This window comes from Rhinoderma darwinii, chromosome 4, assembly GCF_050947455.1.
Source record: "Rhinoderma darwinii isolate aRhiDar2 chromosome 4, aRhiDar2.hap1, whole genome shotgun sequence".
NCBI lineage: Eukaryota > Metazoa > Chordata > Amphibia > Anura > Rhinodermatidae > Rhinoderma > Rhinoderma darwinii.
Genome location: NC_134690.1, coordinates 61,572,034 through 61,597,372, shown reverse-complemented (window position 1 = coordinate 61,597,372; position 25,339 = coordinate 61,572,034). Strand labels below are relative to the sequence as shown.

Sequence of the window (25,339 nt, the reverse complement as noted above, 5' to 3'; positions counted from 1 at the left end):
GCTATTGATTCTTTTTCTGGGGATACATCTCCTCGATCAGATGGGTTTTCATTTGATTTGTATCGAAAATATGGAGTTGTATTATTACCAATCTTCCGTGAAGTTATAAACGGATCAAGGGATGCAGGAGCACTTATATTGTCAATGTCTGAAGCAATAATTACCCTGATTTTAAAGAAGGAAAAAAATCAGAGTGAGTGGGAATCATATCATTTTGTGCAAAAGTATTGGCATTGAGAGTAAAGAGTGTGATCTCCTCAATTATACACTTGGATCAAAGTGGATTTGTATCAAAAAGAAATGTATATACCAATCTCCATTTGTGAACATACAACTGGGCCGGGGGGGGGGGGGGGGGGGGGGTTGGTGACGACGACACGTGCCATCCTGTTTCTGGATGCCATTAATGTGCTTGACAAGGAGGAGTTTTCATCTGGGAAATAATTGAAAGGTTCGGGTTTGGCAAAAAATTTATTAACTTTGTGAAATTGATGTATGCAGCTCAAAAGGCTAGATTGAATGTCAATGGTGATGTATCAGCCCCCTTTACTTTGTGTAGGGGAATCCGTCAGGGCTGCCCCTGTCTCTGCTACTGTTTTCTATTTTTATAGAGCCTTTGGCGCTATTGATAAGATGTAAAAGCACTATTAGGGGATTAGGCAGTAGCATTTTATATGTAGACGATATATTATTATGCCTTGCTTATGCTGAGAAATCTGCGCCAAAGGTTATCCAGTTGATTGGGGAGTTTGACTCTCTATCAGGGTTGGAGATTAACTGGAATAAGTCAATCCTGCTTCCATTAGATAAGGCCGAGATGGACCCAATAGGGGAGTTGAGGATCCTTAACGCGGACCAATTTTTTGAATACTTGGGAATAAAAATTGATCGGGAAGATAACAACTATACACCTTTCAATGTAATGCCAGTAATAACTAAACTACGGCTAAAATTTCCACATGGGTGAAAATGCTACTCTCAAGGGCTGATAGAATCATCCAAATGGTCTTGCTGCCGCAGATACTGCATGTCTTGGCAGAAAGTCCAGTCTGGATAGATGAGAACATATTCAAATTACTAGAAACTATCACAAATGATTTGATTTGGGGCAGGAAGAGGGTTAGAATAAGACAGAAATATCTATGTAGGCCTTTGAGTGAAGGAGGCTCTGCCATGTTTTTGTAGCTATTATCTTGAATCACAACTACAGAGGCTTGCATGTTGGCAGGGATGTCGGCGCTCTTAGGGAATTGGTTGAAACTAGTAATGGGTGTGGAAATAATATATTTGAGCTTCTGCAATTGGGGCATTTGAGTTACAGCATTTTTAAGAATCTTCCTATTTTACAAAACACTTATGTAAAATTGGAGGGTGCTTAAGGAAAGCATCGGGATACGGGGAGCAGTACCATGAATGCCAATATGGAATCACGTAAATATAAGGGAATTTTAAAGAAGGTCAACTGATTACTTATGAAAATTTACAAATGAAGTTTGGGTTAGGGGATGGCTTTCTTTTTAGATATTACCATGTTCAGTACCAGGTTCATCTCTTCCTGTTCAGTGGATAGCAATAGGACGAACTAGTAAAATCATTGTAAAACAGTTTTTCCCACTTACATGTATTAATACTATGCATTTCTACCTAGGACATGACTGGTGTATAATTGAACTGGGTGTTCCTGGAGTCATTCATGGGTTTCATGTGGACACACACTTCTTCACTGGAAATTATGCACCGCACATTTCAGTTCAGGTCGCATGTTTACAAGGTGACTGTTATTTCCATATAATCTATATTACACTGATTTCGGATTATTTTTGGTTATTCTGTGATTCTTATATTAGTTAGCAACTACTCTGAGTGGTTTCAAAAGTGTTGTACTTTTTTTTTTAACTGGCTGGTGCTACTGGTTGGTGCACAGCACAGCCGCTGCTATGAGGCCCAATAACTATGGGGTCCCTCAGGGATAAGGTGCAGTAAGTAATGACTGTAGATGATGGAAGGGGAGTGGAAAACTGATGAAAGTTTTGGAACCCCATTGTTACTTGTTGTGCCCTTGCTGCGTTGCTTATCCCTTTTCTGCAGCATCACTTTCATTTCGTTAAGCGGTGATGCTCGATTCCACGTTCTGCTATGGGCACATTGGTTACTTGTAACACCCCTGGATGAGATCTAAAATTAATAACTAGGGACACTATTTATCCATATGCAAGGTGCAAAAATGATCTACCCTGCTGCAAAATGTGTATTGAAGAAGGCGGTTTGCCTGTAAATACTATATGGGTGTATTCACATGTTGTGGTTAAATCAAATTCTTTGCCGCAGTTTTGGACAAAATCACAGATAAATGAATCTGAGCAGATGATATTAAAACATTTTAGCAAAGACAAAAAGTCTAGCAGTTTCCCATGGCAATAAAACAGATTGCTTCTTTCATTTTCATAAGGGCCTTTGAAAAATAAGTGCTAGAATCTGATTGGTTGCTTAAGGCAAATACACATTTATCTTTGCAACAGTTTTCAAAAATCTCCCCCACCATTGATAATCATTAATTGCATCCCAAACATTCCCTTAACTTATGGTTCATATTTATAAAAATTCACTTTTGCAAAGCATACATGACATCAATATTAATGATTTGAAATATGGGAGTCTGCCAATTTAGTATTTTTAATGAAATAATTTGTCTCTCAAGAAAAGATATCGCTGCCTCCAAGAGGGGACAGAAGTGGATCTGCTGCGACTGATGAAGATATTAAAGCTGTCGAAATGGTAGGGTAGACATAGAGGCATGTGAAGAGTAAGAGTTAATCACTTTATTTTTTTGTTTGTGAAATGTTGAAGGGCCCTGCTCATAGACCCCCAGCTAATGCTGGGGACATCCCCTTTCAGAATGCGGCACCTGGGTCCCGTTATGTGCATCCCTGCCAATGAGCTAGATTGGCCGGGGGAAGCCGCGGCCAGGCCGGCATATCCGCTGCATTGGCTGCTGCGGGGGAAAATGTAGCATTGCACGGCTGCCATTCAGATGAATAGCCGTCCTTGTAATACAATAACGGCTCAAGTCCACCAGAACCGGATCCGCTCGTTCAGAGTGGTTTTCCGTTCTGGCTCATAGAGGGGGTTATTATGTCCATATGCACCAAAAGGGCATATGAACAGATGTTGTCTTCATGAGACAACCCATTTAAGAAGTATATTAAGCAGTATCCGAATTATCTTTCACAGGAAAAAAATGTAACATGAATGCCAACCTTCTTTTTTGCTTTTAATTCTTGACAACTTAATCACAAATAGCCATAATTCTTATAGGCACATTAGAAAACTTAAATGAATGATTAGATGACAAGTTATAAATGTCTATAGGTCAGATACTAAAATGAGCAGCCTTTACCGTAAACTGAAAAATGCTGATAATCACAATCACAATAATCTGTGCAAGCTCCTCCAGCTTGGGAAAATAACGGATACATCTATTTTTATTATGAGCACTGGACAAAGTGATCTATTTTTACAGACAGTTTCACCCCTTACTATGTTCTACAGGGGCAGACGCAGACAGCGGAGAGCCCTCGTACAAGAACATTACCGTATACGAGTCTCTTGCTGGTGTTAAAGGGACTCTGTCACCAGTTTATTAATTCCCTATCTCCTAACTAATCTAATTGGCGCTTTGCTGCTGATAACTACAGTTTGATTTGTTTTAAAAAAAATGATTGTTATTTGCAAAGTTATGAGCATTTTTCTAAATATGTAAATGTGGCTCTAATAGGAGGGGACTCTTTCTTCTCACTCTGGGTGGTGTAATGTTTTTCTGTATGACGCTGTCCAATCAGCATACAGCTTCTCCCCCTTCCCTGCCCAGCAACACAGCGTGATCATATAGTATACAGCTTCCATTCCATACTGGGTTTTCAACTGGTGATATCGCCGGTTGTGTCACAGCTAGAACTGAGATCCTGGAGTCATATGAAAGATTAGAAACTCCTATTTTATATGCCACCACTGTACTAGGTGTTCCACAGCCCGAGATATGGCGTTTGAAGTGCTCCCCCTTCCCTCCAGCCTCAGTCTCTCACACTGTGTGAAGCAGCTTCATGCTGATAGGACAGGGTCAGAGGCTGTGAGGTGGCTCCTCCTCAGGAGAATCGCTGCTGTTACCTCCCATTTGTCAAGTATAAGCTCATTTGCCTATTTGGTAAAAAGCTCATAACTTTTAAAATAATAAACGTTTTGGGACACAATTTTCACTATGATTATTAGTGTGACAGCGCCTTTTAGATTAGTTAGGAGATAGGGCATTACTAAACTAGTGACAGATCCTCTTTAAGTGAGCCTACTGCAGTGACGTGTCAACTATAAGGACACGTCATGAGGTTTAGTATTGAGTGTTGTAAATTTACTGAATATTCATGGGTCTTTCTGTTTTTTTATTGCAAGCAGATAAAAAATATTTTTTGTTTTATATTTAATTTGCAAATTTCTTTTAGCTACATTCAGAAAAATGGGAATATTTACTTCAGATGACAGAGCTAAAACCAGGATACGCTGAATCGTGTCACAACTACTTCCATGTCATTTCAAAAGAAAGATGGACACATATTCGACTCAATATATACCCAGGTAAATGGAGACCCACAAGCAAATTTTTTTAGAACAACACATTGGTACAAATTTACTATTGTTGTTGCACAAGAATTGTGGTCTAAGTTGCGCATTTTTTTGGAGAAAATTATTTATCAATGTTCGTGAAAACCTCGGTAACAGTGATCACAATATAGTTACATTTTACCTATACTGTAAAAAACAAACACAGGCTGGGAGGACAAAAACACTTAATTTTAAGAAAGCCAATTTCCCCAGGATGAGGGCTACACTCAGGATATAGACTGGGAAGAACTAATGTTAAATAATGGGACAAATGATAAATGGGAGATTTTCAAATCTACTTTGGGTAATTATAGTGCAAAATTTATTCCTATAGGTAACAAGCATAAACGACTAAAATTAAACCCCACATGGCTTACACCTTCTGTGAAAGGGGCAATACATGACAAAAAAAGGGCATTTAAAAAATACAAATCTGAGGGTACATCTGTAGCCTTTGTAAAATATAAGGAGCTTAATAAAATCTGTAAAAATGTAATAAAATTTGCAATAATACAAAATGAAAGGCAGGTGGCCAAGGATAGTAAAACAAATCCCAAAAAATTCTTCAAGCATATAAATGCAAAAAAGCCAAGCTCTGAACATGTAGGACCCCTAGATAGTGGTAATGGGGAGTTGGTCACAGGGGATCAAGAGAAGGCAGAGTTACTAAATGGGTTCTTTAGCTCTGTATATACAACAGAAGAAAGAGCAGCTGATGTAGCCGCTGCCAGTGCTGTTAATATATCAGTTGATATACTGAATTGGATGAATGTAGATATGGTCTGAGCTAAATTAAATAAAATAGATGTGAACAATGCCCCAGAACCAGATGGGTTACACCCTAGAATTCTTAAAGAGCTTAGTTCAGTTATTTCTGTTCCCCTTTTCATAATATTCAGAGATTCTCTAGTGACTGGTATAGTGCCAAGGGACTGGCGAAGGGGAAATGTGGTGCCTATTTTAAAAAAGGGCTCTAGGTCTTCCCCGGGTAATTATAGACCAGTAAGCTTAACATCCATCGTGGGGAAAACGTTTGAGGGGCTATTGAGGGACTATATACAGGATTATGTGACAAAAAATAGTATTATAAGTGACAGCCAGCACGGTTTTACTAAGGACAGAAGTTGTCAAACTAACCTGATCTGTTTTTATGAAGAGGTGGGCAGAAGCCTAGACAGAGGGGCCGCTGTGGATATAGTGTTTTTGGACTTTGCAAAGGCATTTGACACTGTCCCTCATAGACGTCTAATGGGTAAATTAAGGACTATATGTTTAGAAAGTATAGTTTGTAATTGGATTGAGAATTGGCTCAAGGACCGTATCCAGAGAGTTGTGGTCAATGATTCCCTCTCTGAATGGTCCCCGGTTATAAGTGGTGTACCCCAGGGTTCAGTGCTGGGACCACTATTATTCAACTTATTTATTAATGATATAGAGGATGGAATTAATAGCACTATTTATATTTTTGCAGATGACACCAAGCTATGTAGTAATGTTCAGTCTATGGAAGATGTTCGTGAATTGCAAGCGGATTTAAACAAACGAAGTGTTTGGGCATCCAGTTGGCAAATGAAGTTTAAAGTAGATAAATGTAAAGTTATGCATCTGGGTACCAACAAGCTGCATGTATCATATGTCCTAGGGGGGGGGGGCTACACTGAGGGAGTCACTTGTTGAGAAGGATCTGGGTGTACTTGTAAATCATAAACTAAATAACAGCATGCAATGTCAATCAGCTGCTTCAAAGGCCAGCAGGATATTGTCGTGTATTAAAAGGCATGGACTCGCGGGACAGGGATGTAATATTAGCACTTTACAAAGCATTAGTGAGGCCTCATCTAGAATATGCAGTCCAGTTCTGGGCTCCAATTCATAGAAAGGATGCCCTGGAGTTCGAAAAAATACAAAGAAGAGCAACGAAGCTAATAAGGGGCATGGAGAATCTAAGTCATGAGGAAAGATTTAAAGAATTAAACCTATTTAGCCTTGAAAAAAGACGACTAAGGGGGGACATGATTAATTTATATAAATATATTAATGACACATACAAAAAATATGGTGAAATCCTGTTCCATGTAAAACCCCCTCAAAAAACAAGGTGGCACTCCCTCCGTCTGGAGAAAAAAAGGTTCAACCTGCAGAGGCGACAAGACTTCTTTACTGTGAGAACTGTGAATCTATGGAATAGTCTACCGCAGGAGCTGGTCACAGCAGGGACAGTAGATAGCTTTAAAAAAGGGTTAGATAATTTCCTAGAACAAAAAAGTATTAGCTCCTATGTGTAGAAATTTTTCCCTTCCCTTTTCCCGTCCCTTGGTTGAACGTGATGGACATGTGTCTTTTTTCAGCCGTACTAACTATGTAACTATGTAACTATGTATAAAGAACAGATGTTCAAGCCTCACAAGACACTTTCAAAAGTGCCTAGAAAAGGGGCGTGGGTAGCGGAAGGGAGCTTGATGTAAAATGCGCATATTCTGACTGCCTGGTCTAAGTTTACGCTGTCTAAATCATATGCCCTGTTCACACTGGGTTTTTTGTCGCTGATTTTGACACGGAAACTGCGTTGGAATCAGCTGCAAGAAATGGCTGAGATCGCCCCCTATTGATTTCAATGGGAGGCAGAGGCCATTTTCTTCCGGAGCAGCTTTTGGCCGCTCTTGGGGGAAAAAAAAGCATGTGTCCTTTCTTGCCGCGGTTTCCACCTCTGACATCCCATTGAAATCAGTGGGAGGCAGAAAAAACTTACGGCGCTCATTTGTGAGCCTTTTTTTGCTGTGTTTTTTGCACGCGGTCTGTGCATTAGCTTCAATGGCCGCGGGCGAAAAACGCTGCGAAAAATACTGCGAAAAACGTGGAAGAAGACTGCAAGCAGTTCACAATCTGCCTCAAAATTCCTAAAGGACTTTTCTGTCTGCAAAAAACTTTGTGTGAACAGGGCCTTAGACAGCATTAGTAAATCTGATCTATTGATTGAGGCCAGGTTCCCATCTATAGAATAGATACAATACTGTTAAGGATCTGCCAGGCACAGCTTCTGTATTCACGCCCATAGGTAATCAGTCTGCACCTGCTTCTATGTCTGTGAGACTGACTCCATCTTCCACCACTCAGGATGGCAGGCTTAGGAGTGGGAGAGCCTATCACAGCCTGGCCAGACGGAGCTAGCTCCCGCCCTCTGTCTATTTATACCTGCCTTTCCTGTTCCTCCTTGCTTGTGATTCTTCTCTGTTGGTTTCCTAGCCCTGCTGCAGCTTCTGTACTATTTGACCCTGCTTCATATTGACCCTGGCTTACTGACTACTCTTCTGCTCTGCGTTTGGTACCTCGTACACTCCTGGTTTGTCTCGGCTCGTTTACTACTCTTGTTGCTCACGGTGTTGCCGTGGGCAACTGCCCCGTTTCCCTTTGTTCTGTGTTTCCTTGTCTGGTTGTCTGTCGTGCACTTACTGAGTGTAGGGACCGTCGCCCAGTTGTACCCCGTCGCCTAGGGTGGGTTGTTGCAAGTAGGCAGGGACTGAGTGGCGGGTAGATTAGGGCTCACTTGTCTGTTTCCCTATCCCTGTCATTACATAATCACAGGCCCATATACCTAGTCTACCCTGGTCCCTGACACATCTATGGACCCCCTTGAGACCCTGGCTCAGCAGATGCAGGGCCTCTCCCTACAGGTCCAGGCCCTGGCTCAGAGGGACAACCTGCGTGATGCTTCCCTGGTAGTGCCCCCCACCTCACCTCTTGAACCCCACCTCAAGTTGCCTGACCGGTTCTCAGGGGACCGGAAGACTTTTCTCTCCTTTCGGGAGAGTTGTAGGCTCTATTTTCGTTTAAAGCCCCACTCCTCAGGTTCTGAGAGCCAGCGGGTGGGTATAATTATGTTCCGGCTCCAGGAAGGGCCCCAAGAATGGGCCTTCTCCTTGGCTCCTGACGCCCCTGAACTTTCCTCCGTTGATCTTTTCTTTTCTGCTCTCGGACTCATTTATGACGAGACTGACAGGACTGCCTTTGCCGAGAGTCAGCTGGTGACCTTACGTCAGGGTAAGAGACCTGTTGAGGAGTATTGCTCTGACTTTAGGAAGTGGTGCGTAGCTTCTCAGTGGAATGACCCTGCCTTGAGGTGCCAGTTTAGGTTGGGTCTGTCGAACGCCCTGAAAGACCTGCTAGTTAGCTATACCTCTTCTGACTCCCTAGACCAGGTTATGGCTTTAGCGGTACGACTTGACCGACGTCTCAGGGAACGACAACGTGAACGTTTGTGTTTTCTCCTCTGACTCCCCCATGATGCCTCCCGAGTTTCCGTTGCTTCGTTCTTCCACGGAAGACTCGGAGGTACCTATGCAACTCGGGGCCTCCGTGTCCCCCCAACAACGTAGAGAATTCCACAGGAAGAATGGTCTCTGCTTCTATTGTGGGGATGACAAGCATCAAGTGAACACCTGTCCTAGGCGTAAGAATAAGCAGCCGGAAAACTTCCGCGCCTAAGTGATCATCGGGGAGGTCACTTTGGCGCACAGGTATTTCCCGTAAATATGAAACGTAATAAAATCTTGCTTCCCTTTCAGGTCTCTTTTGGTGGTAGGTCTGCTACCGGCAGTGCCTTTGTGGATTCAGGGTCGTCTGCTAATATCATGTCTGTGGAATTTGCTATGTCTCTAGCTATGCCTTTGATTGATTTGCCTAAACCTGTCCCGGTAGTGGGTATCGACTCCACTCCTCTTGCTAATGGTTATTTTACACAGCATACCCCTGTTTTTGAACTCCTTGTTGGCTCCATGCATTTGGAGCAGTTCTCTGTACTGTTGATGCAGGGATTATCGTCCGATTTGGTTTTAGGCCTTCCCTGGTTGCAGTTGCATAATCCCACGTTTGACTGGAATACTGGGGATCTTACCAAATGGGGTAATGAATGCTTGACGTCATGTTTTTCTGTTAATTCTATTTCTCCCCCTGAGGAGGTGAACACGCTACCTGAGTTTGTTCAGGACTTCGCTGATGTTTTCTCTAAGGAGGCCTCCGAAGTGTTACCTCCTCATAGAGAATACGATTGTGCTATCGATTTGGTACCAGGAGCTAAGCTCCCTAAGGGTAGGATATTTAATCTCTCTTGTCCCGAACGTGAAGCCATCAGAGAGTATATCCAGGAATGCCTGGCCAAGGGTTACATTCGCCCCTCTACTTCTCCGGTAGGTGCTGGCTTCTTCTTCGTAGGGAAGAAGGATGGTGGTCTTAGGCCATGCATTGACTACCGTAACTTGAATAAGGTCACTGTAAGGAACCAGTATCCCCTTCCTTTGATTCCTGATCTCTTTAATCAGGTTCAGTGGGCCCAATGGTTCTCTAAGTTTGATCTACGGGGGGCTTATAACCTTATCCGCATCAAAGAGGGGGATGAGTGGAAGACTGCGTTTAACACGCCCGAAGGTCATTTCGAATACCTCGTCATGCCCTTTGGGTTGTGTAATGCTCCCTTGGTCTTCCAGAATTTCATAAATGAGATTTTAAGAGATTACCTGGGGGTATTTCTTGTAGTGTACCTTGATGACATACTTGTGTTTTCCAAGGACTGGTCCTCCCACATTGAGCATGTCAGGAAGGTGCTCCAGGTCCTTCGGGAAAACAAACTGTTTGCGAAGACCGAAAAATGTGTGTTTGGGGTGCAGGAGATACCATTTTTGGGTCAAATCCTCACTCCTCATGAATTCCGCATGGACCCCGCCAAGGTCCATGCTGTGGCGGAACGGGTCCAACCTGCCTCCCTGAAGGCGTTACAGTGCTTCTTGGGGTTCGCTAATTATTACAGGAGATTTATTGCTAACTTCTCGGTCATCGCTAAGCCACTCGCAAGGGTGCTGATCTCCTCCACTGGCCTCCTGAGGCTGTCCAGGCTTTGGAGGCCCTTAAGAAGTGCTTTATCTCGGCCCCGGTGTTGGTTCAGCCCAACCAAATGGAGCCATTTATTGTGGAGGTTGACGCGTCCGAGGTGGGAGTGGGGGCTGTCTTGTCCCAGGGTACCAGGTCCCTCACCCATCTCCGTCCCTTTGCCTACTTCTCCAGGAAGTTTTCGCCCACTGAGAGTAACTATGATATTGGCAACCGCGAACTCCTAGCCATTAAATGGGCATTTGAAGAGTGGCGCCACTTCCTGGAGGGGGCTAGGCACCAGGTAACGGTCCTTACCGACCACAAGAATCTGGTTTTCCTAGAATCGGCCCGGAGGCTAAACCCGAGACAAGCTCGATGGGCGTTATTTTTTTACCAGATTCAATTTTTTGGTTACCTATAGGGCTGGGTCTAAAAATATTAAGGCTGATGCACTGTCGCGTAGCTTCATGGCCAGCCCTCCTTTGGAGGAAGATCCTGCTTGTATTTTGCCTCCAGGTATAATCATTTCCTCTATTGATTCTGATTTAGTCTCTGAAATTGCTGCTGATCAAGGTTCAGCTCCCGGGAACCTTCCTGAGAACAAACTGTTTGTTCCCCTGCAATTCCGGCTAAGGGTACTCAGGGAAAATCATGACTCCGCACTATCTGGTCGTCCAGGCATCCTGGGTACCAAGCACCTCATTGCCAGAAACTATTGGTGGCCTGGGTTGCCTAAAGACGTTAAGGCCTACGTCGCCGCTCGTGAGGTTTGTGCTAGGTCCAAGACTCCCAGGTCCCAACCAGCGTGCTTACTTCGTTCTTTGCCCATTCCCCAGAGACCTTGGACCCATATCTCCATGGATTTTATCACCGATTTGCCTCCATCTCAAGGCAAGTCGGTGGTGTGGGTTGTAGTAGACCGCTTCAGTAAGATGTGCCACTTTGTGCCCCTCAAAAAACTACCCAATGCTAAGACGTTAGCTACCTTGTTTGTCAAACACATCCTGCGTCTCCATGGGGTCCCTGTCAATATTGTTTCTGACAGAGGGGTACAATTTGTTTCTTTGTTTTGGAGAGCCTTCTGTAAAAAGTTGGAGATTGATCTGTCCTTCTCCTCTGCCTTCCATCCTGAAACTAATGGCCAAACCGAGAGGACTAATCAGTCTCTAGAACAATATTTAAGGTGTTTTATCTCTGATTGTCAATATGATTGGGTCTCATTCATTCCCCTCGCCGAATTTTCCCTTAATAACCGGGTCAGTAACTCGTCAGGGGTCTCCCCCTTTTTCTGTAATTTTGGGTTTAATCCACGGTTCTCCTCCGTTTCACCTGGTAGTTCCAACAATCCCGAGGTAGAGGTCGTTCATTGGGAACTGTGCACAGTCTGGGCCCAGGTTCAGAAGAACCTAGAGGCGTCCCAGAGCATACAAAAGACTCAGGCAGATAGAAGACGTTCTGCTAACCCCTTGCTTATGGTCGGGGATCTGGTGTGGCTATCGTCAAAGAACTTGCGCCTTAAAGTCCCGCCCAAGAAGTTTGCTCCCCGGTTTATAGGGCCGTACAAGGTCATTGAAGTCCTCAATCCTGTCTCCTTCCGACTGGAATTGCCCCCATCTTTTCGAATACACGACGTGTTTCATGCCTCCCTCCTTAAACGCTGCTCCCCGTCCTTGGCTCCCTCGAGGAAACCTGTCCCCGTTCTCACCCCTGAGGGGGTAGAATTCGAGGTGGCCAAGATTGTGGACAGCAAGATGGTCCAAGGCTCCCTCCAGTACCTGGTCCATTGGAGAGGATACGGGTCTGAGGAGAGGACTTGGGTACCCGCCCGGGATGTTCACGCTGGGGTATTGGTCAGGAGGTTCCACCTTCGTTTCCCCAATAAACCAGGTCCATCTAGAAAGGGTCTGGTGGCCCCTCATAAAAGGGGGGGTACTGTTAAGGATCTGCCAGGCACAGCTTCTGTATCCACGCCCATAGGTAATCAGTCTGCACCTGCTTCTATGTCTGTGAGACTGACTCCATCTTCCACCACTCAGGATGGCAGGCTTAGGAGTGGGAGAGCCTATCACAGCCTGGCCAGACGGAGCTAGCTCCTGCCCTCTGTCTATTTATACCTGCCTCTCCTGTTCCTCCTTGCTTGTGATTCTTCTCTGTTGGTTTCCTAGCCCTGCTGCAGCTTCTGTACTATTTGACCCTGCTTCATATTGACCCTGGCTTACTGACTACTCTTCTGCTCTGCGTTTGGTACCTCGTACACTCCTGGTTTGTCTCGGCTCGTTTACTACTCTTGTTGCTCACGGTGTTGCCGTGGCCAACTGCCCCGTTTCCCTTTGTTCTGTGTTTCCTTGTCTGGTTGTCTGTCGTGCACTTACTGAGTGTAGGGACCGTCGCCCAGTTGTACCCCGTCGCCTAGGGCGGGTCGTTGCAAGTAGGCAGGGACTGAGTGGTGGGTAGATTAGGGCTCACTTGTCTGTTTCCCTATCCCTGTCATTACAAATACTATGCAAATCTTTCTATACAGTAGCCAAAACTTGCTATCTACTTCCATTCATGCTGTTTTTTAAGCAGTGTTGCGTATCAACAGAGTCACTCATATTAAACAATTGTCACTCATATTAAAAGAGTTGCTCACCACAGCCAACCTCTTTAATCTGAGAGTTACCGGCACGGGTCTGGCTCCCAAAATCCCAGTGAAAAAGTTGGTTTAGCCATTAGAAGACACAGCTGGCTGCTCAGTTCTATTGCAAATGAAATGTAATATTACATGACAGCTATTCAGATAAATTGGAGCCCATGTAATACAAGTTTTTTACAGGGTTATCCCGCAAATGGACCTTAAATCGGGTCAGAGTTTATGCAAATATGTCTCAAAATGGGCATTTTTGAAAGGATTTGCTATGTTCTTAAATATTGCCCGTTTGGGGATTAATAGGGTATTTGGAAAGAGGGTTGTCCATTTGAACAGAAGGGCTGATGTATTTGATCCCTTGCTGATTTTGTAAGTTTGCCCACTGTCAAAGACATGAACAGTCTAGAATTTTTAGGCTAGGTTAATTTTACCAGTGAGAGATAGATTATATTTAAAAAAAAAACAGAAAATCACATTGTCAAAATTATATATATTTATTTGCATTGTGCACAGAGAAATAAGTATTTGATCCCTTTGGCAAACAAGACTTAATACTTGGTGGCAAAACCCTTGTTGGCAAGCACAGCAGTCAGACATTTTTAGTAGTTGATGATGAGGTTTGCACACATGTTAGATGGAATTTTGGACCACTCCTCTTTGCAGATCATCTGTAAATCATTAAGATTTCGAGGCTGTCGCTTGGCAACTCGGATCTTCAGCTCCCTCCATAAGTTTTCGATGGGATTAAGGTCTGGAGACTGGCTAGGCCACTCCATGACCTTAATGTGCTTCTTTTTGAGCCACTCCTTTGTTGCCTTGGCTGTATGTTTCGGGTCATTGACGTGCTGGAAGACCCAGCCACGAGCCATTTTTAATGTCCTGGTGGAGGGAAGGAGGTTGTCACTCAGGATTTGACGGTACATGGCTCCATCCATTCTCCCATTGATGCGGTGAAGTAGTCCTGTGCCCTTAGCAGAGAAACACCCCGAAAACATAATGTTTCCACCTCCATGCTTGACAGTGGGGACGGTGTTCTTTGGGTCATAGGCAGCATTTCTCTTCCTCCAAACACGGCGAGTTGAGTTAATGCCAAAGAGCTCAATTTTAGTCTCATCTGACCACAGCACCTTCTCCCAATCACTCTCAGAATCATCCAGATGTTCATTTGCAAACTTCAGACGGGCCTGTACATGTGCCTTCTTGAGCCGGGGGACCTTGCGGGCACTGCAGGATTTTAATCCATTATGGCGTAATGTGTTACCAATGGTTTTCTTGGTGACTGTGGTCCCAGCTGCCTTGAGATCATTAACAAGTTCCCCCGTGTAGTTTTCGGCTGAGCTCTCACCTTCCTAAGGATCAAGGATACCCCACGAGGTGAGATTTTGCATGGAGCCCCAGATCGATGTCGATTGACAGTCATTTTGTATGTCTTCCATTTTCTTACTATTGCACCAACAGTTGTCTCCTTCTCACCCATCGTCTTACTTATGGTTTTGTAGCCCATTCCAGCCTTGTGCAGGTCTATGATCTTGTCCCTGACATCCTTAGAAAGCTCTTTGGTCTTGACCATGTTGTAGAGGTTAGAGTCAGACTGATTAATTGAGTCTGTGGACAGGAGTCTTTTATACAGGTGACCATGTAAGACAGCTGTCTTTAATGCAGGCACCAAGTTGATTTGGAGCCTAAAAATTCTAGAATGTTCATGTCTTTGACAGTGGGCAAACTTACAAAATCAGCAAGGGATCAAATACTTATTTCCTTCACTGTATGTGCCACCAGCAGGGGCATAACTAGGAAAGACTGGGCCTCATAGCAAACTTTTGACTGGGGGCCCCACTCCCCTGGGTGTCACACAACCCCCCCTTGTAGATAGTGCCTTTTTTACAGCCCCCCCTGTAGATAACACCATAGAGCCCCCCTGTAGATAACGCCATACAGCTCCCCCTGTAGATAACGCCATACAGCTCCCCCTGTAGATAACGCCATACAGCCCCCCTGTAGATAACGCCATACAGCCCCTCTGTAGGTAACGCCATACAGCCCCCTCTGTAGATAGTGCCATACATCCCCTTGTAGCTAGCACCATACATCCCCCTGTAGATAACGCCATACAGTCCCCCCTGTAGATAACGCCATACAGCCCTCCTGGAGATAACGCCATACAGCCCCCTCTGTAGATAACGCCATACAGCCCCCTTTGTAGATAACGCCATACAGCCCCCTGTAGATAGCGCCATACAGTCCACCCTGTAGATAACGCTATACAGTCCCCCCTTTAGATAATGCCATACAGCCCCCTCTGTAGATAACGCCATACAGCCCCCTTTGTAGATAACGCCATACAGCCCCCTGTAGATAGCGCCATACAGTCCCCCCTGTAGATAACGCCATACAGCCCCCCTGGAGATAACACCATACAGCCCCCTCTGTAGATGACGCCATACAGCCCCCTTTGTAGATAACGCCATACAGCCCCCTGTAGATAACGCCATACAGTGCCCCCTGTAGATAACGCCATACAGCCCCCTTTGTAGATAACGCCATACAGCCCCCTGTAGATAACGCCATACAGCCCCCACTGTAGATAACGCCATACTGCCCCCACTGTAGAGAACGCCATACAGCCCCCTGTAGATAACACCATACAGCCCCCCTGTAGAGACCGCCATACAGCCCCCCTGTAGGTAACGCTATACAGCCCCCTGTAGGTAACGCCATACAGCCCCCCTGTAGGTAACGCTATACAGCCCTCCTGTAGGTAACGCCATACAGCCCCCCCTGTAGGTAACGCTATACAGCCCCACCTGTAGGTAACGCTATACAGCCCCCTGTAGGTAACGCTATACAGCCCCCCCTGTAGGTAACGGCATACATCCCCCTGTAGGTAACGCCATACAGCCCCCCTGTAGGGAACGCTATACAGCCCCCCCTGTAGGTAACACTATACAGCCCCCCTGTAGGTAACACTATACAGCCCCCCTGTAGGTAACGCTATACAGCCCCCCTGTAGGTAACGCTATACAGCCCCCCTGTAGGTAACGCCATAGAGCCCCCCTGTAGGTAACGCCATACAGCCCCCCTGTAGGTAACGCTATACAGCCCCCTGTAGGGAACGCTATACAGCCCCCCCTGTAGGTAACGCTATACAGCCCCCCTGTAGCTAACGCTAAATCCGACCTATAGTGTGTCCTACAAAAGACATGTATGCCCTATCCACAGGATAGGGGATACATGTGTGATCGCTGGCAGCGATAGGGAGAACGGGAACCGAAAGTCCCCCGAAGTTCTCCATGACTAACCTCTGACTTCCGGCGTCTGCGCAGCTCAATAAAAATGAAAGGAGCGCTGGTCACGTATGCGCACAAGCGCGCCGGCGCTCCATTCATTTCTACGGAGCTGCCGACACAGACCCCGGAAGTCCGAGGTTTGTGATGGAGAACTTCAGGGGACGTTCGGTCCCCCGTTCTCCCTATCGCTGCAAGCGATCACACATGTATCCCCTATCCTGTGGATAGGGTATACATGTCTTTTGTAGGAACAACCCCTTTAATGGCAGAGCGGGGAGATACCTCCCCGCTCTGCCGTAGTGTTAAGTGGCGTCGCGCTGTAGCAGCCATAGCGTCTGCTAGCGGAGACTCCGGCCATGGTGGGGGCCCGTTCCGGCGGGCAACACGGGCCCCCTCATGCCGCGGGGCCCCATAGCAGCCGCTACAGCTGCTACAGCGGTAGTTACGCCACTGGCCACCAGCACGTCTGTCATGGATGCCATGGAAAAAAAGATGTTGGCTTTATTGCAGAGGTGTCTGTCAGTTTCATAGTGGCTGTTTCTACCTGTTCATGAACATGAGGCATCAGGAAAATTCTCTTTCTGAAGGAACTCCTCAAGAATATTCATGACAACAACTGTAGCGCACATGCACATATAGCTAACAGTCCTATGGCAGCAGCAGGATGGAAAGAGAAAAAAGAAGTAAGATAGTATACGAAAAGCTGTAAATATAGCAAGGGTGGAGAGGTAGGCAAGCCAAAGCAGTGCATTCAAGAGCTGGAAGGCATGCTGGAATTATTTGAGATAAGACTAAAACTTTGCTGTCAGTGGTGTAACATTCAGGGGTGCAGGGGGTGCTCCCACGACTGGGCACAGAAACGAGGGGGGCCTGCCAAGGATCCCCATAGGCCCTCTTGTTACATCCTGCTCCGACACACAAGTTATGTGCCGCGGAGTATATAAGGTCCTGACGCTAAGCAGCATCAGGACGTTGTGTGCTGCAATACATACAAGTTCCTGACTCTGCCCGGTGTCAGGACCTTGTATGCAGCGCAGCACAGACTTTGGAATATAGTGTTGGATGCAGCGTTGGATAAACAATTGGGTATATTGCTGGGTGCAGTGTTAGGTGCAGTGTTGGCTACATTGTTAGATATAGTGCTGAGTGTAGATTTACAATGGGGCAGATTTATTAATGCGGTCTAAGATTTGTAAGAAGATGCGCCAAATTTATTACAGTGGTGCACGCTGTATGATAAACTTGGCGTATCTTGCTAGTCATGTTAGACACTATTCCCATTCTTTATACCACCTCTTGGTTGGATTAGTTTACAACAGTATTTTGCAGCAAAATGTTTTTTTTTTTGTTAATTTTTTTAATTTAAACATTTACTTTTACTAAATTAATTATCATACAGAAAAAAGAAATGGCATAAGGGTCAAGAAAATTTCTATCCTCATTTCCCCATGTTATATAGCAGCAAAGCCGCCCCCCCTTTCTGAGCAAATGGGAAAAAAATAAAAAATAAAAAGAGGTCCCCTAATATCTTAATCAAAGAGCTTGTAAATATCTTGTCTATCAAACAGGCGTTTCATTAATCTTTTCCAATATTTCCTCTGTTGTCCTTCCTTTAATGTATTCAAAAACTCTAGATAAGGCGGTATACAAGGCTTTAGCCACGAATTCAGAATGATCCTCTTGGCTGTCAGTGTTAACAAAGCGATAATTCTCCGCATCTCAATTGGATATTTTTCTATGTCAGTATTAAAAATAAGGCTCCAGGGGTCTAGGGTTACAGGCTCGTACAATACAGAGTTCTGAGTTCCAGAACCTCTGAATCAGTGGGCACCTCCACAGGCAATGCCATAATCCAGCCTTAGGGAGTGCACATTTTGGGCATATATCAGTTGGTTGTTGTTTCTCTGGGGTTTCTTGGGTCTCACTAATCTTAGGTATAAACCCAATATTAAAAGCACTATAACGCTAAAACTTATCTTCCATTGAAGTTCCTTTAATATTTTGAATTTTGTCATTAAATTAAGATTCTTCCACCCATTATATAGTTTTTCCTGTACTTGTATCGGTGTTACTCTAATATCTGGGTTGATTTATTTTGCTAATTTCTTAAAGCAAATAATATTTACGTTTTTATATTTTATTTGAGTCGTATGTAATATACGATAAATAGGTGATACGGAAACTTTCCCTCCTAGATTAGGTATCATTTTATGAAAATCATTCGTAAGCCATAGATTAGAATGATCTCTACAAAACTGGTGGTAATCTAAATAATCCTTAGATAAAACCGAGAATCCCCTTAATATCGCACAAAAGTGTAGACAGATCCAGTTTCTTGGTGTATCACTTGAATTATATGTTTTAGTTCAAGTTCTTGCCATTTTGATATAACTCCTCTAGGTATGAGATTAACTAAAGCAGGATGGTCTCCTATTATGGAGATATGTGAAGAGGCGGTACATTTCTCCAAACCTTCTATGTGTCATAAAAAAGCATCATATTCCTCTGTGCCACTGGAATATCCCCCTTACATGCAAACATAATAGAACTCAGTGGAAATGGGAGGAATAGTGCCTCCTCAAGCTCAATATTAACAAGGTGAGAAGACTGTCGAATCCATTCAACGGGATATCTCATAATGCAAGCCAGGTCATATTTTTTCAAATTCGGGAAGGATATGCCACTTCCCTGCTTTGTGAGCTGTAATCTCTCAAGAGACATTTTATGTCTTTTGCCTCTCCAAATAAATTTAAAGAAGAACTGATTCTAAATCTTTTTTTTTTTTTTTTTATCTATCTATCTATCTATCTATCTATCTATCTATCTATCTATCTATCTATCTATCTATCTATCTATCTATCTATCTATCTATCTATCTATATATATATATATATATATATATATATATCAAAAAAGGTAACATTTGGAGTATATACCAAATTTTTGGAAGTAACACCATTTTTTACTAACGACATTCTTCCAAACACAAACATGGATAGTGGCAGGTCCCTCCATTTCTGTAAAGTTTTTTTATAACGTTCAGTGATCATACCTGTATATTGTTCTTGTACATTAGTTCCTTTGTACGTCCTATCTTGACCCCTAAATATTTTATCCCTAAGGTGTAAAGGATTTGCCAGACACAGCTTCTGTGTCGACGCCCGTGGGCAATCAGTCTGCACCTGCTCCTATGTCTGTGAGACTGACTCCATCTTCCACCACTCAGGATGGCAGGCTTAGGAGTGGGAGAGCCTATCACAGCCTGGCCAGATGGAGCTTGCTCCCGCCCTCTGTCTATTTATACCTGACTTTCCTGTTCCTCCTTTGCCTGTGATTCTTCTATGCTTGTTTCCTGGCCTTGCTGCTACTGCTTGTACTTGTACTACTCTTCTCTGCTTGTTATAGACCTTGACTTTATGACCACTCTCCTGCTCAGCGTTTTGTACCTCGTTCACTCCAGGTTTGACTCGGCTCTTTGTTGCTCACGGTGTCCCCGTGGGCAGCTGCCCCGTTTCCCTAGCTTCTGTGTACCCTTGTCTGTTTGTCTGTCTTGCACTTACTGAGCGTAGGGACCGTCGCCCAGTTGTACCCCGTCGCCTAGGACGGGTCGTTGCAAGTAGGCAGGGACTGAGTGGCGGGTAGATTAGGGCTCACCTGTCTGTCTCCCTACCCCGTCATTACATAATCACAGGCCCATATACCTAGTCTACCCTGGTCCCTGACACATCTATGGACCCCCTTGAGACCCTGGCTCAGCAGATGCAGGGCCTCTCCCTACAGGTCCAGGCCCTGGCTCAGAGGGACAACCTGCATGATGCTACCCTGGTAGTGCTTCCCACCTCACCTCTTGAACCCCACCTCAAGTTGCCTGACCGGTTCTCAGGGGACCGGAAGACTTTTTTTCTCCTTTCGGGAGAGTTGTAGGCTCTATTTTCGCTTAAAGCCCCACTCCTCAGGTTCTGAGAGCCAGCGGGTGGGTATAATTATGTCCCGGCTCCAGGACGGGCCCCAAGAATGGGCCTTCTCCTTGGCTCCTGACGCCCCTGAACTTTCCTCTGTTGATCTTTTCTTTTCTTTTCTGCTCTCGGGCTCATTTATGATGAGACTGACAAGACTGCCTTTGCCGAGAGTCAGGGTAAGAGACCTGTAGAGGAATATTGTTCTGACTTTAGGAAGTGGTGTGTAGCTTCTCGGTGAAATGACCCTGCCTTGAGGTGCCAGTTTAGATTGGGTCTGTCGAACGCCCTGAAAGACCTGCTAGTTAGCTATCCCTCTACTGACTCCCTAGATCAGGTTATGGCTTTAGCGGTACGACTTGACCGACGTCTCAGGGAACGACGACTTGAATGTTTTTGTGCCTTCTCCTCTGACTCCCCCATGATGCCTCCCGAGGTTCCGTTGCTTCGTTCTTCCACGGAAGACTCAGATGTACCTATGCAACTTGGGGCCTCCGTGTCCCCCCAACAACGTAGAGAGTTCCGCAGGAAGAATGGTCTCTGCTTCTACTGTGGGGATGACAAGCATCAAGTGAACAACTGTCCTAGGCGTAAGAATAAGCAGCCGGAAAACTTCCGCGCCTAAGTGATCATCGGGGAGGTCACTTGGGCGCACAGGTATTTCCCGTAAAGATGAAACCTAGTAAAATCTTGCTTCCCTTTCAGGTCTCTTTTGGTGGTAGGTCTGCTACCGGCAGTGCCTTCGTGGATTCAGGGTCTTCTGCTAATATTATGTCTGTGGAATTTGCTATGTCTCTAGCTATGCCATTGATTGATTTGCCTAAACCTGTCCCGGTAGTGGGTATCGACTCCACTCCCCTTGCTAATGGTTATTTTACACAGCATACCCCTGTTTTTGAACTCCTTGTTGGCTCCATGCATTTGGAGCAGTGCTCTGTACTGGTGATGCAGGGATTATCGTCCGATTTGGTTTTAGGCCTTCCCTGGTTGCAGTTGCATAATCCCACGTTTAACTGGAATACTGGGGATCTTACCAAATGGGGTAATGAATGCATGACGTCATGTTTTTCTGTTAATTCTATTTCTCTCCCTGAGGAGGTGAACACTCTATCTGAGTTTGTTCAGGACTTCGCTGATGTTTTCTCTAAAGAGGCCTCCGAAGTGTTACCTCCTCATAGAGAATACGATTGCGCTATCGATTTGGTACCAGGAGCTAAGCTCCCTAAGGGTAGGATATTTAATCTCTCTTGTCCCGAACGTGAAGCCATGAGAGAGTATATCCAGGAATGCCTGGCCAAGGGTTACATTCGCCCCTCTACTTCTCCGGTAGGTGCTGGCTTCTTCTTCGTAGGGAAGAAGGATGGTGGTCTTAGGCCGTGCATCGACTACCGGAACTTGAATAAGGTCCCTGTAAGGAACCAGTACCCCCTTCCTTTGATTCCTGATCTCTTCAATCAGGTTCAGGGAGCCCAATGGTTCTCTAAGGGGCTTATAACCTTATCCGCATCAAAGACGGGGATGAGTGGAAGACTGCGTTTAACACGCCCGAAGGTCATTTCGAATACCTCATCATGCCCTTTGGGTTGTGTAATGCTCCCGCGGTCTTCCAGAATTTCATAAATGAGATTTTAAGAGACTACCTGTGGGTATTTCTTGTAGTGTACCTTGATGACATACTTGTGTTTTCCATGGACTGGTCCTCCCACATTGAGCATGTCAGGAAGGTGCTCCAGGCCCTTCGGGAAAACAAACTGTTTGCTAAGACCGAAAAATCTGTGTTTAGGGTGCAAGAAATACAATTTTTGGGTCAAATCCTCACTCCTTATGAATTCCGCATGGACCCCGCCAAGGTCCAGGCTGTGGCGGAATGGGTCCAACCTGCCTCCTTGAAGGCGTTACAGTGCTTCCTGGGATTCGCTAATTATTACAGGAGATTTATTGCTTACTTCTCGATCATCGCTAAGCCTCTTACGGATCTCACTCGCAAAGGTGCTGATCTCCTCCTCTGGCCTCCTGAGGCTGTCCAGGCTTTTGAGGTCCTTAAGAAGTGCTTTATCTCGGCCCCAGTGCTGGTTCAGCCCAACCAAATGGAGCCATTCATCGTGGAGGTTGACGCCTCCGAGGTGGGAGTGGGTGCTGTCTTGTCCCAGGGTACCAGGTCCCTCACCCATCTCCGTCCCTGTGCCTACTTTTCCAGGAAGTTTTCGCCCACTGAGAGTAACTATGATATTGGCAACCGTGAACTCTTAGCCATTAAATGGGCATTTGAAGAGTGGCGCCACTTCCTGGAGGGGGCTAGGCACCAGGTAACGGTCCTTACCGACCACAAGAATCTGGTTTTCTTAGAATCTGCCCGGAGGCTAAACCCGAGACAAGCTCGATGGGCGTTATTTTTTACCAGATTCAATTTTTTGGTCACCTATAGGGCTGGGTCTAAAAATATTAAGGCTGACGCACTGTCGCGTAGCTCCATGGCCAGCCCTCCTTCGGAGGAAGATCCTGCTTGTATTTTGCCTCCAGGTATAATCATTTCCTCTATTGATTCTGATTTAGTCTCCGAATCTGCGGCTGATCAAGGTTCAGCTCCCGGGAACCTTCCTGAGAACAAGCTGTTTGTTCCCCTGCAATTCCGGCTAAGGGTACTTAGGGAAAATCATGACTCTGCACTATCTGGTCATCCAGGCATCCTGGGTACCAAGCACCTCATTGCCAGAAACTACTGGTGGCCTGGGTTGCTTAAAGACGTTAAGGCCTACGTCGCCGCTTGTGAGGTTTGTGCTAGATCCAAGACTCCCAGGTCCCGACCAGTGGGCTTACTATGTTCTTTGCCCATTCCCCAGAGACCTTGGACCCATATCTCCATGGATTTTATCACCGATTTGCCTCCATCTCAAGGCAAGTGGGTGGTGTGGACTGTAGTAGACCGCTTCAGTAAGATGTGCCACTTTGTGCCCCTCAAGAAACTACCCAATGCTAAGACGTTAGCTACCTTGTTTGTCAAACACATCCTGCGTCTCCATGGGGTTCCTGTCAATATTGTTTCTGACAGAGGGGTACAATTTGTTTCATATTTTTGGAGAGCCTTCTGTAAAAAGTTGGAGATTGATCTGTCCTTCTTCTCGGCTTTCCATCCTGAAACTAATGGCCAAACGGAGAGGACTAATCAGTCTCTAGAACAATATTTAAGGTGTTTTATCTCTGACTGTCAACATGATTGGGTCTCATTCATTCCCCTCGCCGAATTTTCCCTTAATAACCGGGTCAGTAACTCATCAGCGGTCTCCCCCTTTTTCTGTAATTTCAGGTTTAATCCACGGTTCTCCTCCATTTCACCTGGTAGTTCCAACAATCCTGAGGTAGATGTCGTTCATCAGGAACTGTGCAGTCTGGGCCCAGGTTCAGAAGAACCTAGAGGCTTCCCAGAGCATACAAAAGACTCAGGCAGATAGAAGACGTTCTGCTAACCCTTTGTTTGTGGTCGGGGATCTGGTGTGGCTATCTTCTAAAAATTTGCACCTTAAAGTCCTGTCCAAGAAGTTTGCTCCCCGGTTTATAGGGCTGTACAAGGTCATTGAAGTCCTTAACCCTGTCTCCTTCCGACTGGAATTGCCCCCGTCTTTTCGAGTGCACGACGTCTTTCATGCCTCCCTCCTTAAACGCTGCTCCCCGTCCTTGGCTCCCTCGAGGAAACCTCCAGTCCCTGTTCTCTCCCCTGAGGGGGTAGAATTAGAGGTGGCCAAGATTGTGGACAGCAGGATGGTCCAAGGCTCCCTCCAGTACCTGGTCCATTGGAGAGGATACGGGCCTGAGGAGAGGACTTGGGTACCCGCTTGAGATGTTCACGCTGGGGTATTGCTCAGGAGGTTCCACCTTCGTTTCCCCAATAAACCAGGTCCACCTAGAAAGGGTCTGGTGGCCCCTCATAAAAGGGGGGGTACTGTAAAGGATTTGCCAGACACAGCTTCTGTGTCGACGCCCGTGGGCAATCAGTCTGCACCTGCTCCTATGTCTGTGAGACTCACTCCATCTTCCACCACTCAGGATGGCAGGCTTAGGAGTGGGAGAGCCTATCACAGCCTGGCCAGACGGAGCTAGCTCCCGCCCTCTGTCTATTTATACCTGCCTTTCCTGTTCCTCCTTTGCCTGTGATTCTTCTATGCTTGTTTCCTGGCTTGCTGCTGCTGCTTGTACTACTCATCCTCTGCTTGTTATTGACCTTGGCTTTCTTACCACTCTCCTGCTCAGCGTTTTGTACCTCGTTCTCTTCCTGGTTTGACTCGGCTCGTTCACTACTCTTGTTGCTCACGGTGTCTCTGTGGGCAGCTGCCCCGTTTCCCTAGCTTCTGTGTACCCTTGTCTGTTTGTCTGTCTTGCACTTACTGAGCGTAGGGACTGTCGCCCAGTTGTACCCCGTCGCTTAGGACGGGTCGTTGTAAGTAGGCAGGGACTGAGTGCGGGTAGATTAGGGCTCATCTGTCTCACTCCCTACCCTGTCATAACACTTGATTTGCAAAATGTTGGCACACGTGGTGCATTTTAGGCTACGCCCCTTTCAGCTAAACTACAGACCCATTTCCAGACACGTTTGAAAAGTGTCCAGTGACATGCAAACATCTGTTCTTTTTGGTGCAATTCAATAATAAATTTGGCTAAATTGATTTGGACCAAAAAGGCAGAGCTTAATCCAGATATCTGGCAAAACACCAATTGGTGCAATGTTGAGCACCATGTAAGCAACAATGTTGAGCAATGTCTTGGGCACATTGTTGGGTACACTGTTTGGTGCAGGTTTCCTGTTTAGTATAGTATTGGGTGTAGTATTGTCTACATTGTTGGATGTATGTTTGGGGTTGGTTACAGTATTTGGTGCAGTTTTGGTTACTCAGTATTGGCTACAATGTTGAATGTAGTGTTGGATACATGTTGGGTACAGTGTTGCATGCTGTATTAGA

The 25,339-nt window shown here is 45.5% G+C and overlaps 1 protein-coding gene across 2 annotated transcripts in view; it reads left to right on the top strand.

The window, feature by feature from the left end:
* The window catches only part of ALLC (allantoicase), a 69,484-nt gene that overhangs the window by 27,871 nt on the left and 16,274 nt on the right, over window positions 1–25,339 (top strand). For both annotated transcript variants that reach the window (XM_075861135.1, XM_075861136.1), the window contains exons 5-7: window positions 1,649–1,771; window positions 2,699–2,775; window positions 4,494–4,626. In XM_075861135.1, coding sequence (XP_075717250.1) covers window positions 1,649–1,771; window positions 2,699–2,775; window positions 4,494–4,626 — 333 coding nt within the window. The remainder of the gene's footprint in view (window positions 1–1,648; window positions 1,772–2,698; window positions 2,776–4,493; window positions 4,627–25,339) is intronic.